Here is a 13261-nt window from a genome sequence, read left to right on the forward strand (position 1 = left end):
TTGATCACGCAGAGTATAGTGTTCATTCTTGGATGGATGTGCGCTGGAGACCTTTTGGGGTCACCCAGCACCTAGAGGGGCACGTGTAGAGTGCATGTTGTTGTTTGAGGAGTCTGTCGCGTCTCTAAGAGTCAGCTCACAAGAAGAACGTAGAGTAACTGTGCAGTTGCAATGGCCAGGTTGTTTTCTTCACTGAAGATGCTGCCTGACTTTTGCTGGGACCGCCCTGCACTCAGGTATGTTGCGTTAAATGGCGTAGAGTAGGAAGGAAGAATCGCGAAGAGTGTGTCTTAGGTTAGATGATGTTCCTCGATGACAGCATCTCTCCCTCTCTCTGTCTCTTTCTGTCTGGCTTGGCCATTCTGGTGGTTGTTAATGCCTCTTGTGTCTTTGCAGATTCCAGTCAGGTGTTTGACATCGAAGTTGTGAACATCAGTGCCACAGGCTTGACCCTGACCTGGAAAATCAATGAGAATGAGTCATCTTCTGTCTCTACCTACGTGATACAAGTTGCTGGCGAGACAGATACCTTCAACCTCACTGTCAGTGAGACCCGTGCCGTCATCACCCCACTCAACTCGAGCACCTTATACAACATCACAGTGTGGCCTTCCCTTGACAACAGTTCCGAGGGCATACCGGGCTTCCTCCAAGTGTACACCCGTGAGTCCACTCATCGCTTTGCTAACCTTTCTTGCCTTCCTGCTATGCGCCAGGCGCAGATACAAGACAAATTCTGTTCCTGCCCTTGAGGACAGCACAGCTCAACTTGTGGGTCCACAGGGACTCTTACCACCTTCAGGATGTGTGATCTTATGACGGTGACCATTGATTGACCCTGGCCACACGCCCAGCATCGCGTGCTGGGCTTTCCTTGCACGGTCTCATTTAGTGTTCACAAATCTGTGACACGGCACTGGCCTCATTTTATGGGTGAGGAAGCCAAGGCCGAGAGAGATGCAATGGACAGGTGTCAAACCTTGTGCGTGTCAGAGGTGGGCTCAGACAGCTGGGCTCTCTCAGCTCCAGCCTGTGCTGCTGACAGCCATTCTCGTGTGCTAGCAACAGGGAGCAAGTTGATATATGGAGACAAAAAGAACCTGGTTATCCATGTCCCTTTGTCCTGTGGATGCTGACATTATAAGGAAATAGGACACAGCTATGTCTTATCTTTTCTTTCTTCTGATCCAGCTGTCTCTTAAAGACAAGATGTTAGGCAGCAAATAAAAACCATTCTGTTCCAAGGACGGTCCAATAATTAAAACAATAATGGTGTGCCAGTAGAGTAGTAATGTAATAATATAGTAATACCGGTATTGCACTGTGCCAGGAGCTTTACATGTATTGTAGTGGTCTTCACGGTAGGTGTTAGGATCCCTGTCTTACAGATGAAAAGACTATAGCTCAGCACAGCTGAAGAGTTTGCCCAAGACCACAGAGCTGGTAAGCAGCAGGGCAGGGACTTGAACCCAGGGCTGCCTGGCTCTGGACCCAGCGCTCATCCTACCAGAATACTTTACTTAAGTGTCTGTTGCTTTCCAAGAAGCACACCTTAGGCTTTCTTACAGATGTCTTCTGACTGGGTCTTTGGAGTAAATGAAATCTTTCTTTTCTTCACCTTTTACTTTTTTTTTTTTTACTGTTTAATCTCTCTATTAGTTAGGATCAGGTTCACTGTGAGTAACAAACTCCCCAAGTATCCAAGACAGAAGTTTATTTCTCTCTTATTATAAAAGAAGCCCAATGCTAGGCAGGATGGGGTGGTTAGCTACTGCTCAGATGCAAGAAACAGAAGCCATGAGCTATTTTAAGCTGAAGAGGATCTTATCTTGGGAACTGAGGGTTTATAGAATCATTGGAAGTGCTGGTGTGTTAGTTTGCTAGGACTGCCATAACAAGTACGACAGATTGGGAGGCTTAAACAATAGAAATCGACTCTCTCACAGTTCTGGAGGCAAGAAGTCTGAGATCAGGTGATTCAGGCTTGGTGTCTTCTGAGACCTCCCTTCCTGGCTTTGTAATGGCCGGCTTCTCCCTGTGTCTTCACGTGATTCTCCTTTGATCTGTGCATGTCTGTGTCCTAATCGCCTCTCTCTCTTTTTTTAAAAAATTTTATTGAAGTATAGTTGATTTACAACGTTGCGTTTAATTTCTGCTGTACAGCAAAGTGATTTAGTTATACATATATATATTCTTTTTCATATTCTTTTCCATTATGGTTTATCACAGCATATTGAATATAGTTCCCTCTAATTTAATAAGGATACTAGTCATAATGGATTGGATTAGGGCCCACCTTAATGGCCTCATTTTACCTTAATCACCTCTTTAAAAATCCTACCTCCAAATATAGTCAGATTCTGAGGTACTGATGGTTAGGACTTCAGCATATGAATTTTGAGGGGACACAATTCAACTCATAACATGTGGGGTGCAAGTCTAGGCTGGGACCCAGAAATGACTCCCAGCCTAAGGGTGCAGAACTCCCCATCCAGGGAGTCCCCAACTGTGTCACTGTCAGCAGCCCTGGCTGTAGTTGTTGGCTCCAGGAATGTACTGAGCTGCCATCCTGGCATCAGGAAGCTGCAGCCACTGCCACGTTGTTGGTTCTGTAGCCAGGCAGCCTGAGCTCCAGGCATCACACCCACATTCCAGTTACAAGAAGGAGGAAGGATAAAAGGTAATGCTCCATCCTTTAAGGATGCTTCTTAGGAGCCATATAGTGCTTATACTCACATCCCATTGGCCAGAACTTAGCCTAGTTGCAAGGGAGGCTGGGAAATGTAGTTTTTCTTTCCAATGGCCATGTACACTGCTAAGAATCTGGGGGTGTATGATTGAGGAAAACGGAGTGGGGAATGGATTTTTGGGGTCAACAGCAGCCTCTACTGCACTTCCTTAAACAAAGACTCTGGAAGGCTAAGTAATGTATACAACATAGGCAGCCAGCAGTGGCCAAGGTCCTCCAGTGCCTGAGCCCTTGACCCGTGAGAATTTACACCTCTTCTCATTTCCTTTGAATGACTTTGTACAACTTAAACACCAGTTTCTGCACTCCTGTGGCCAAGTGTTCTCTTGTTGGTTAGAAACATGAGTTTCTGAGGGGCTTGTGTTATAGGTGATAATACAAAAAAGAGAAAAAGAGAGGTCGGGTATCCCAAGTGTAGGTTTACTCTCATTGTAAATATTTTGTGAGGTTCAGTCACCCTTGTCTTCTGGAGAAATAGATTCTTAATCTAGTCATTTACTTTCTACCCACAGCCCCCAGTCCAGTTTCTGACTTTCGAGTGACAAGTGTCAGCATAAGGGAAATTGGCTTAGCATGGAATAGCAGTGACTGTAATTCCTTTGAGATACACATCATACCGAATGAAGATGAAATAAATCAAACAACCACCGAACAAAGCATTGTCATTGGTGGCTTATGCCCTGGAACCAAGTATTGTTTTGACATATTTCCACAAGGACCAAATGGGACTAAAGGGGATTCCCAAACAGTCTGCAGTACAACTGGTAAGCAAATAGGTTGTATTTTCTGAGAAACAGTCATGTTTCTTAAGGGAAATCAGTATAATTTATAAATGTCAAATTTTCCAAATATTGCTTTTCTTTTAATTATCTAAGAAAAACTTTTAAACAAATTTATAATGACAGCAATGCATATTCATTATATAAAATACAGACAAGCAAAAAGAAAAATCACATGTAAACCAACAACCAGAGATAATAACTAATAGCTTTTGATGCGTGATGTTTTAGAATTTTAAGGTATAGAAAGGTGTGTATGTGTGTGTATATATATTTTAACAAATATTAAAATCCTGTACATGTGTTATCTGCTTTTTTGCATTTCAAGTTTATTATGACTGTTCTTCCCTATTAGCATAAATATTTCAACAGGATAATTTTCTTTTCTTTATTAAACGTCTTTATTGGAGTATAGTTGCTTTACAATGGTGTGTTAGTTTCTGCTTTATAACAAAGTGAATCAGTTACACATATACATATGTTCCCATATCTCTTCCCTCTTGCATCTCCCTCCCTCCCACCCTCCCTATCCCACCCCTCTAGGTGGTCACAAAGCACCGAGCTGATCTCCCTGTGCTATGCGGCTGCTTCCCACTAGCTATCTATTTTACATTTGGTGGTGTATATATGTCCATGCCACTCTCTCACTTTGTCACAGCCTACCCTTCCCCCTCCCCATATCCTCAAATCCATTCTCTAGTAGGTCTGTGTTTTTGTTCCCATCTTGCCCCTAGGTTCTTCATGACTTTATTTTTTTAAATTTTTTTATTTTTTAGATTCCATATATATGTGTTAGCATATTGTATTTGTTTTTCTCTTTCTGACTTACTTCACTCTGTATGACAGACACTAGGTCTATCCACCTCATTACAAATAACTCAATTTCATTTCTTTTTATGGCTGAGTAATATTCCATTGTATATATGTGCCACATCTTCTTTATCCATTCATCTGTTGATGGACACTTAGGTTGCTTTCATGTCCTGGCTATTGTAAATAGAGCTGCAATGAACATTTTGGTACCTGACTCTTTGAATTATGGTTTTCTCAGGGTACACGCCCAGTAGTGGGATTGCTGGGTCATATGGTAATTCTATTTTTAGTTTTTTAAGGAACCTCCATACTGTTCTCCATAGTGGCTGTATCAATTTACATTCCCAGCAACAGTGCAAGAGGGTTCCCTTTTCTCCACACCCTCTCCAGCAATTATTGTCTGTAGATTTTTTGATGATGGCCATTCTGACCGGTGTGAGGTGATATCTCATTGTGTTTTTTATGTTTGTTTGTTTGTTTTGTGGTACGCGGGCCTCTCACTGTTGTGGCCTCTCCCATTGCGGAGCACAGGCTCCAGACGCGCAGGCTCAGCGGCCATGGCTCACGGGCCCAGCCGCTCCACGGCATGTGGGATCTTCCCGGACCAGGGCACGAACCTGTGTCCCTTGCATTGGCAGGTGGACTCTCAACCACTGCACCACCAGGGAAGCCCTGTAGGTTTTTTTTTGTTTGTTTGTTTTTTTGTATTGTTTTTTATGGTACGCGGGCCTCTCACTGCTGTGGCCTCTCCCGTTGCGGAGCACAGGCTCCAGACGCGCAGGCTCAGCGGCCATGGCTCACGGGCTCAGCTGCTCCGCGGCACGTGGGATCTTCCCGGACCGGGGCATGAACCCGTGTCCCCTGCATTGGCAGGCGGACTCTCAACCACTGTGGCACCAGGGAAACCCTGTAGTTTTGATTTGCATTTCTCTAATGATTAATGATGTTGTGCATTCTTTTGTGTATTTGTTGGCAATCTGTATATATTCTTTGGAGAAATGTCTGTTTAGGTCTTCTGCCCATTTTTGGATTGGGTTGTTTGTTTTTTTGATACTGAGCTGCATGAGCTGCTTGTAACTTTTGGAGATTCATCCTTTGTCAGTTGCTTCATTTGCAAATATTTTCTTCCATTCTGAGGGTTGTCTTCCCATCTTGTTTATGGTTTCCTTTGCTCTGCAAAAGCTTTTAAGTTTCATTAGGTCCCATTTGTGTTTTTGGGGTTTTTATTTCCATTTCTCTAAGAGGTGGGTCAAAAAGGATCTTGCTGTGATTTATGTCACAGAGTGTTCTGCCTATGTTTTCTTCTAAGAGTTTCATAGTGTCTGCCCTTATATTTAGGTCTGTAATCCATTTTGAGTTTGTTTTTGTGTATGGTGTTAGGAAGTGTTCTAATTTCATTCTTTTACATGTAGCTGTCCAGCTTTCCCAGCACCACCTATTGAAGAGACTGTCTTTTCTCCACTGTATATTTTTGCCTCCTTTATCAAAGATAAGGTGACCATATGTGCGTGGGTTTATCTCTGTGCTTTCCATCCTGTTCCATTGATCTATATTTCTGTTTTTGTGCCAGTACCATACTGTCTTGATTACTGTTGCTTTGTCTGAAGTCAGGGAGCCTGATTCCCCCAGCTCCGTTTTTCTTTCTCAAGATTACTTTGGCTATTCGGGATCTTTTGTGTTTCCATACAAATTGTGAAATTTTTTGTTCTAGTTCTGTGAAAAATGCCATTGGTAGTTTGATAGGGATTGCATTGAATGTGTAGATTGCTTTGGGTAGTGAAGTCATTTTCACAATGTTGATTCTTCCCATCCAAGAACATGGTGTATCTCTGCATCTATTTGTATCATCTTTAATTTCCTTCATCACTGTCTTATAATTTTCTGCATACAGGTCTTTTGTCTCCTTAGGTAGGTTTATTCCTAGATATTTTATTCTTTTTGTTGCAATGGTAAATGGGAGTGTTTTCTGAATTTCACTTTCAGATTTTTCATCATTAGTGTATAGGAAGGCCAGAGATCTGTGCATTAATTTTGTATCCTGCAACTTTACCAAATTCATTGATTAGCTCTAGCAGTTTTCTGGTAGCATCTTTAGGATTCTCTCTATATAGTATCATGTCATCTGTCAACAGTGGCAGCTTTACTTCTTCTTTTCTGATTTGGATTCCTTTTTTTTCTTTTTCTTCTCTGATTGCTGTGGCTAAAACTTCCAAAGCTATGTTGAATAATAGTGGTGAGAATGGGCAACCTTGTCTTGTTCCTGATCTTAGTGGAAATGGTTTCAGTTTTTCACCATTGAGGACAATGTTGGCTGTGGGTTTGTCATATATGGCCTTTATTATGTTGAGGAAAGTTCCCTCTATTCCTCCTTTCTGGAGGGTTTTTATCATAAATAGGTGTTGAATTTTGTCAAAAGCTTTCTCTGCATCTATTGAGATGATCACATGGTTTTTCTCCTTCAATTTGTTAATATGGTATATCACATTGATTGATTTGCGTATATTGAAGAATCCTTGCATCCCTGGGATAAACCAGGGATGGTGTATTATCCTTTTAATGTGATGGTAGATTCTGTTTACTAGTATTTTGTTGACAATTTTTGCATCTATGTTCATCAGTGATATTGGCCTGTAGTTTTCTTTCTTTGTGACATCTTTGTCTGGTTTTGGTATCAGGGTGATGGTGGCCTCGTAGAATGAGTTTGGGAGTGTTCCTCCCTCTGCTGTGTTTTGGAAGAGTTTGAGAATGATGGGTGTTAGCTCTTCTCTAAATGTTTAATAGAATTCACCTGTGAAGCCATCTGGTCCTGGGCTTTTGTTTTTTGGAAGATATTTAATCACAGTTTGAATTTCAGTGCTTGTGATTGGTCTGTTCGTATTTTCTATTTCTTCCTGGCTCAGTCTCGGAAGGTTGTGCATTTCTAAGAATTTGTCCATTTCTTCCAGGTTGTCCATTTTATTGGCATAGAGTTGCTTGTAGTAATCTCTCATGATCCTTTGTATTTCTGCAGTGTCAGTTGTTACTTCTCCTTTTTCATTTCTAATGCTATTGATTTGCATCTTCTCCCTTTTTTTCTTGATGAGTCTGGCTAATGGTTTATCAATTTTGTTTATCTTCTCAAAGAACCAGCTTTTAGTTTTATTGATCTTTGCCATCGTTTCCTTAATTTCTTTTTCATTTATTTCTGATCTGATCTTTATGATTTCTTTCCTTCTCTGCAGGATAATTTTAATACCGGCCTGACATTCCATTGTCTAAATCAGGAGTCAGCAGGTAAAAATGGCCCATGGGCCAAATCTGGCCCACTGCCTGTTTTTTTTCATAGAGAGTAAAGTTTTATTGGAACACAGCCATGCTCATTTCTTTATATAAAGTCTATGGCTTCTTTTGTGCTAGAAATGCGTAATTGCCACAGAGAATAGATGGCCTGCAAAACCTAAAATATTTATTCTGTGGTCCATATAGAAAAAGTTCTCTGACCCCTTGGTTAGATCAGTGGTTCTCAAAGTGTGGTCCAGGGATCTCTGGGAGTCCCCTAGATTCTTTCAAGGGGGTGTGTAAGGTATTATTATTATTATTTTAAAAATTTATTTTATTTATTTATTTATTTTTGGCTGCATGGGGTCTCTGTTGCTGCTTGCGGGCTTTCTCTAGTTGTGGTGAGCAGGGGGTACTCTTTGTTGCAGTGCGCGGGCTTCTCATTGCGGTAGCCTCTCTTGTTGCGGAGAACGGACTCTAGACACATGGGCTTCAGTAGTTGTGGTTCTTGGGCTCTAGAGCGCCGGCTCAGTAGTTGTGGCGCACGGGCTTAGTTGCCCCGCGGCATGTGGGATCTTCCCCGGCCAGGGCTCGAGCCTGTGTCGCCTGCACTGGGAGGCAGATTCTTAACCACTGAGCCACCAGGGAATCCCTGTGAGGTATTATTATCATAATAATATTGGAATGCTATTTGGCTTCTTCACTCTCATTCTCTCATGATGAGTATACAGTGGAGTTTTCTAGATGCTCTATGACATGAGATGAGATCATTTTTCTGTTGGCTAATGGAATGCATGCTTATGTATTCTTATGTTTTAAATATTTTCCTCATTAAAAATTTTCTATTACAGCATACATAAATATAACCTAAATAAATAAAAATTCTCTGAGAGCCTTAATAAGTTTTAAGAAAATAAAGGGGTTCTGAAGCCCTAAACTTTATAAATATTTAACTACTCCTCTATTGTTGGACAGGTAGATTATTTATAGTCTTTCATAAACAACATTGTGATACAGTAGTTTTGTTTGTTCTATGAGGCTTATTGATAAAAATATTTCATGAAAAGTATTGCTCGTTATTGTTTTTAAAATTTGAAATGAAATTTTTGGGAAAGCTTGGAAAACATACAGTATTCCTTGATCTTTGATTATAAGGGAATTGAAATCTTTTCCACAGAAGGGAGGAATAAAGGAAATGAGACTGATTCCTTGAGCCACGTGTGAAGTCATTTGGACTCTTGAGATTCTCCTTGTGCAGGTTTCTTCAACTCTGTTGGTTGGGTTAAGCACTGATAGCTACCAGGAAGATATGCTTCCAAAATATGGGAACTGCTAAAATGCATCCCTCAGGTGAAGCGCAGTAATTCCTTTTCAAGTCTGAATTTCAGATTAGACTTTTGAGGTAGGGTCATAGTATCAACATATATTTTTTTCTTTCTTTTTGAGAATGTTGCTGATGGTAAGGGCATCACCATTGTAGGGTCCCTTTGATATTGTATGACTTGCCAACGACCAGAATTTAATGTAATAATAACCTAATGTACTAGGGATCTACAAATGGCTGGGCTGTCATCCTGTGTTTAAACATTTTGAACACAACTCCATGAGGTAGGGACTATAATCATCTCTATTTTATAGAGTAGGAAATGGGGACTCTGTGAACTTAGGAAACTGGCCCAGGGTGACAAGGTAGTGAACTGGCCTCTGTCTGACTTTGAAGACTGAGGTCTTAACCAGACTGTGGACTGTACTTTGTTATGGAGTAGCTGCAAGAGTCATTTAAGCCTATTCATAAGGAGAAGGCATCTCTGGTACTATTGCCTATAACTGTCCAGTTGAATAGAAATCAAGAAGAGTTGTAATAAGGCACTACTAGACTCTCAGGGTATTACCATTCTATTATTGACCAATGTTCACTGTTATTGGGGAGAATAAATGTAACAGCATTAAAGGCAATTTTGAAAAAGGGAAACAAATACCGTATGACCCAGCAATTCCACTCCTACATGTATATATATTTCTAAAAGAATTGAAAGCAGGGCCTTGAACAGTTATCTCGACACCAATGTTCATATAGGAGCATAATTCACAATAGCTAAAAGGTGGAGGCAACCAAGTGTCCATCAACAGAGGAATGGATAGACAAGATGTGGTATATCCATATGGTAGAATATTATTTAGCCATAAAAAGGAACGAAGTACTGAGACATGCTATATATAGTGTGGATAAATCTTGAAAACATGATGCTAAGTGAAAAAAACTGGACATAGAAGGACAACTACCATATGAATCCACTTATATGAGATGCCTACAATAGGCATGTTCATAGAGACAGAAGGTAGAAGAGATGGGCTGGGAGGAGGGAAGATTGAGGGTTGCTGTTTCATGGGAACAGGGTTCGTGTTGGGGATGCTGAAATGTTTTGGGTACAGATGATGGTGATGGTGACACAACATTGTGAACGTATTTAATGCTACCGAGTTGTACACTTACAAATGGTTAAAATGATAAATACTATGTTGTGTGTATTTTACTACCACAAAAAGGCAGGGAAACAAAAATAACTCCACTCTTCTAACCCAACTGAATTCCTTTTCTATCTGTGTCCATGGTCGTATATTTAGTTTATATCATTGTAATTATTATATGAATTATTTTATTTTGTATTTGAACTTTTTCTTTTTACTCCATATATATCATAACTTCCCTGCTGTAGTTGTTATGGTTTTCATGTTTTTAGTGGCTGCAGACTATTTCATCTTGTGGCCAGATCACAATGTAGATAGCCCTTCCCTTTTTATGGAATATTTAGGTTATTTCTACTGTTTTTATGTTTATAGAAAACTGCTGACTTTCATGGCCTTCTGTCTGCGGAATCCCTTTAACATCAGGAATCCGGTGGTAGGGAAAGAAGATTCTCAGTTACCTTCCTTTAAGGAGAACCTACTTAAAAATTAATTTTTGAGCAGATAGTACATGCATGTGGTACAAAATTTTAAAAAGTACAAAGGGTTTTACAGTGAAAATGTTCCCCTCTTTTGTCCCCTATCTACTCAACTTGCCTCTTTAGAGGTGACCTTGGTTACTGGGTAAAGAGAGAAAAGTTTTGTAAGCAAGGGCAGAAACGAGGTCCTCTTTTCTAGTTGTTTCTGGGATCTGTGCATTCATATTGCAGCTGGTTCAGTGTGTAGGGGTGAGATGATCCGAGTACAGAACCCAGAGGACTCATTGGGTGATATCACTTCTGACTCCCAGCTCTGAGCGTGGAGGGCATGTGTGCTTTTCCCCTTCGTCTCTCCAGCCTCAAATGCCCCCACTCAGTGTCAGCTCTATTTCAGTTTTTCTCTTCAGTATGCCTGTCTATGTTATAGAAAGGTGTTTTCTTTTGAGGGAGTGATTTTAAAAAACTACTTATTGAGATATCGCACACATACTGAAAAGCACACACGTCCTAAGTGCATAGTTTGATGAATCTTCACAAACCGCGCCCATCTGGTCACTAGCACTCAGATCAAGAAACTGACCATGATTTCCACTCCAGAAGACCCCAGAAGGGGGCATCTCTATGACAAAAGCAAAAGACCAGAAAACTGATAGGATAAGCTGGTAAGTTCATCTGTGTTACAGAAGAGCCAAAATTCTTGAAAGAACCGAGTGTGTGTGTTTTAGAGTTTGCCCCGTGTGAACTCATTTGAGGGTTTGGTGGAAAAAGAGCAAGTTCTCTTGTCCGGCTCTTTGGAATAAAGCTGGACATTATGATGGTCACTAATAGACTTCCTTTTTTCTTCCTTTCCTCTGACCAGACCTCAGTGCAGTGTTTGATATCCGTGTGGTCAATGTCACCACAACCGACATGCAGTTGGTGTGGCGGAATACAGACAATGTTACCGGGTACATCTACCGTGTAGTGATACAGTCTGAGCACAGCTCTAACCAGAAAAATAGTTCTCATGAAGCGATCGCTCTCGGGGGCCTGATCCCGGGCACCTTATATAACATCACAATCTTCCCAGAAATGAACCATTTCCAGGGGAAATCGAACTCCACTGCACAGTACACACGTGAGTGTCTTAGAACACTGTCCGAAGGGAGCAGTCTCCCTTTCACTTGGAGGGGGGGAAGTAAGCATTGGTTAAATGATGGAATAAGAGGCTCTTGTGTTTCTGGGCTCCAGGTAGAATGTGAAACTGTGTAAGCTGAAAACAGCCTCAGCAAATGTTCTCCTGTGCTCTTGGGGCACTTGGTGCTGAGCCATATGAACTTGGAATTGTCTTCTGAACCAGAAAGGGATCCCATAAGCATGGAAAACATGACCATTCATTCTCTAGTCTGGAATGCAGACTAGAGGAGGGTCACCCTGTCATGTTGGCATTGGAAGATGCAGCCCAAATGAGGCGCTTTGCATGCAAAAGTGAGGGAAGTACTTTGGTAATATTTGACCTAAACATATGGTAGAAATGGTACTTGATAGATAATGTCTTTTTCATACGTTTTTCTCTTTTGTTAATCATATTTCAAAAACAGATAGAAATTACATCTTGAAAACATATTTCAGATAAAGTGTTAAAAGAAGCCGGGAAAACTTTCGTTCTTTTGAGATTTAATCTGTATAATTATTTTCTGAATGTCTTTTCGGGAAGCGTTCCATCTTTCGAGTCCAGCAAATATTAGCTTCATTTATTCTTTCCCCAAAGGAGCCAGGCTATTTTTACTTTTTATTAAATTTAATTTAATTTTCTGGCTATTTTTACATGCAACTAATAAAATGGTTCAAGCTAATCCATGCTTTTTTTTTTTTTTTTTTTAAATAACTAAGGGCCCAGCAATGTGTCCAACATTGAAGTAAGGACCAACACCACGGCAGCAACCTTAAACTGGCAGAACTTAGATGAAGCCCCTCTCGGGTACACCTACCGCCTCCTTATTGCGCAGGATGGAAATTCCAGCAAGGCCACACAAATAGTCACAGGCATTGGCATCACCTATGCTACAGTCACCGAGTTAACACCTGGCTCCTCATACACCGTAGAGATCTTCACACAGGTGGGGAATGTCACCGAGTCACTGACACCTGGCTGGCAGTCATTCTGTACAGGTGAGTAGTTCCACGTGCCTCTTGGACTCCTTCTTGTGTGATGCTGGCCTTGCAGACAGCTTCTTGAAATAAACTCTAGGTGATTAGCTTTTGTGTGGTATGTGATAGTAGACCCCAAGCTCTCTGAGCATCCTATTAGCTTATGAGTGCTATCTTGCTGCCCGCATCATTTATTCATTCAACAGATACGTATTGAGCATTTACTATATGCCAGGCACTGTTAAAGGACACAGACAAGTCCCTGCCTTTCTGGAACTTTTATTCTGATAGGGAAGACATAATAAACAAGATAACTAGGTTATTAGCTGATTACTGAGGAGGGGGGAATCAACAAGGACGGGGGAAATGAGATGTTTATCTTGGGAAGGCTTCATTGAAAAGGTGACTTTTGAGCAAAGACTTGAAGGGTGTAAGGCAGGCCATGTGAATGTTGGGGCGTAGAGCATTACAGGCAGCGGGGCAGCCGGTGCTGGGGTGCCGAGCCGGGAGCGTGCCTGCTGTATTGAAGAAAGAGCAGGAGGTCAGGGTGGCAGAGGTGGATCCATGGGAGCAAGATGGGGAGGGGT

The 13261-nt window shown here is 41.3% G+C and overlaps 1 protein-coding gene across 1 annotated transcript in view; it reads left to right on the plus strand.

Annotated features, from left to right (window-relative positions):
- The window catches only part of PTPRJ (protein tyrosine phosphatase receptor type J), a 171640-nt gene that overhangs the window by 124961 nt on the left and 33418 nt on the right, over positions 1-13261 (plus strand). The window contains exons 6-9 of the mRNA XM_067037241.1: positions 397-663; positions 3262-3513; positions 11404-11661; positions 12417-12695. Coding sequence (XP_066893342.1) covers positions 397-663; positions 3262-3513; positions 11404-11661; positions 12417-12695 — 1056 coding nt within the window. The remainder of the gene's footprint in view (positions 1-396; positions 664-3261; positions 3514-11403; positions 11662-12416; positions 12696-13261) is intronic.

This window comes from Kogia breviceps, chromosome 7 (assembly GCF_026419965.1).
Source record: "Kogia breviceps isolate mKogBre1 chromosome 7, mKogBre1 haplotype 1, whole genome shotgun sequence".
Classification (NCBI taxonomy): domain Eukaryota; kingdom Metazoa; phylum Chordata; class Mammalia; order Artiodactyla; family Physeteridae; genus Kogia; species Kogia breviceps.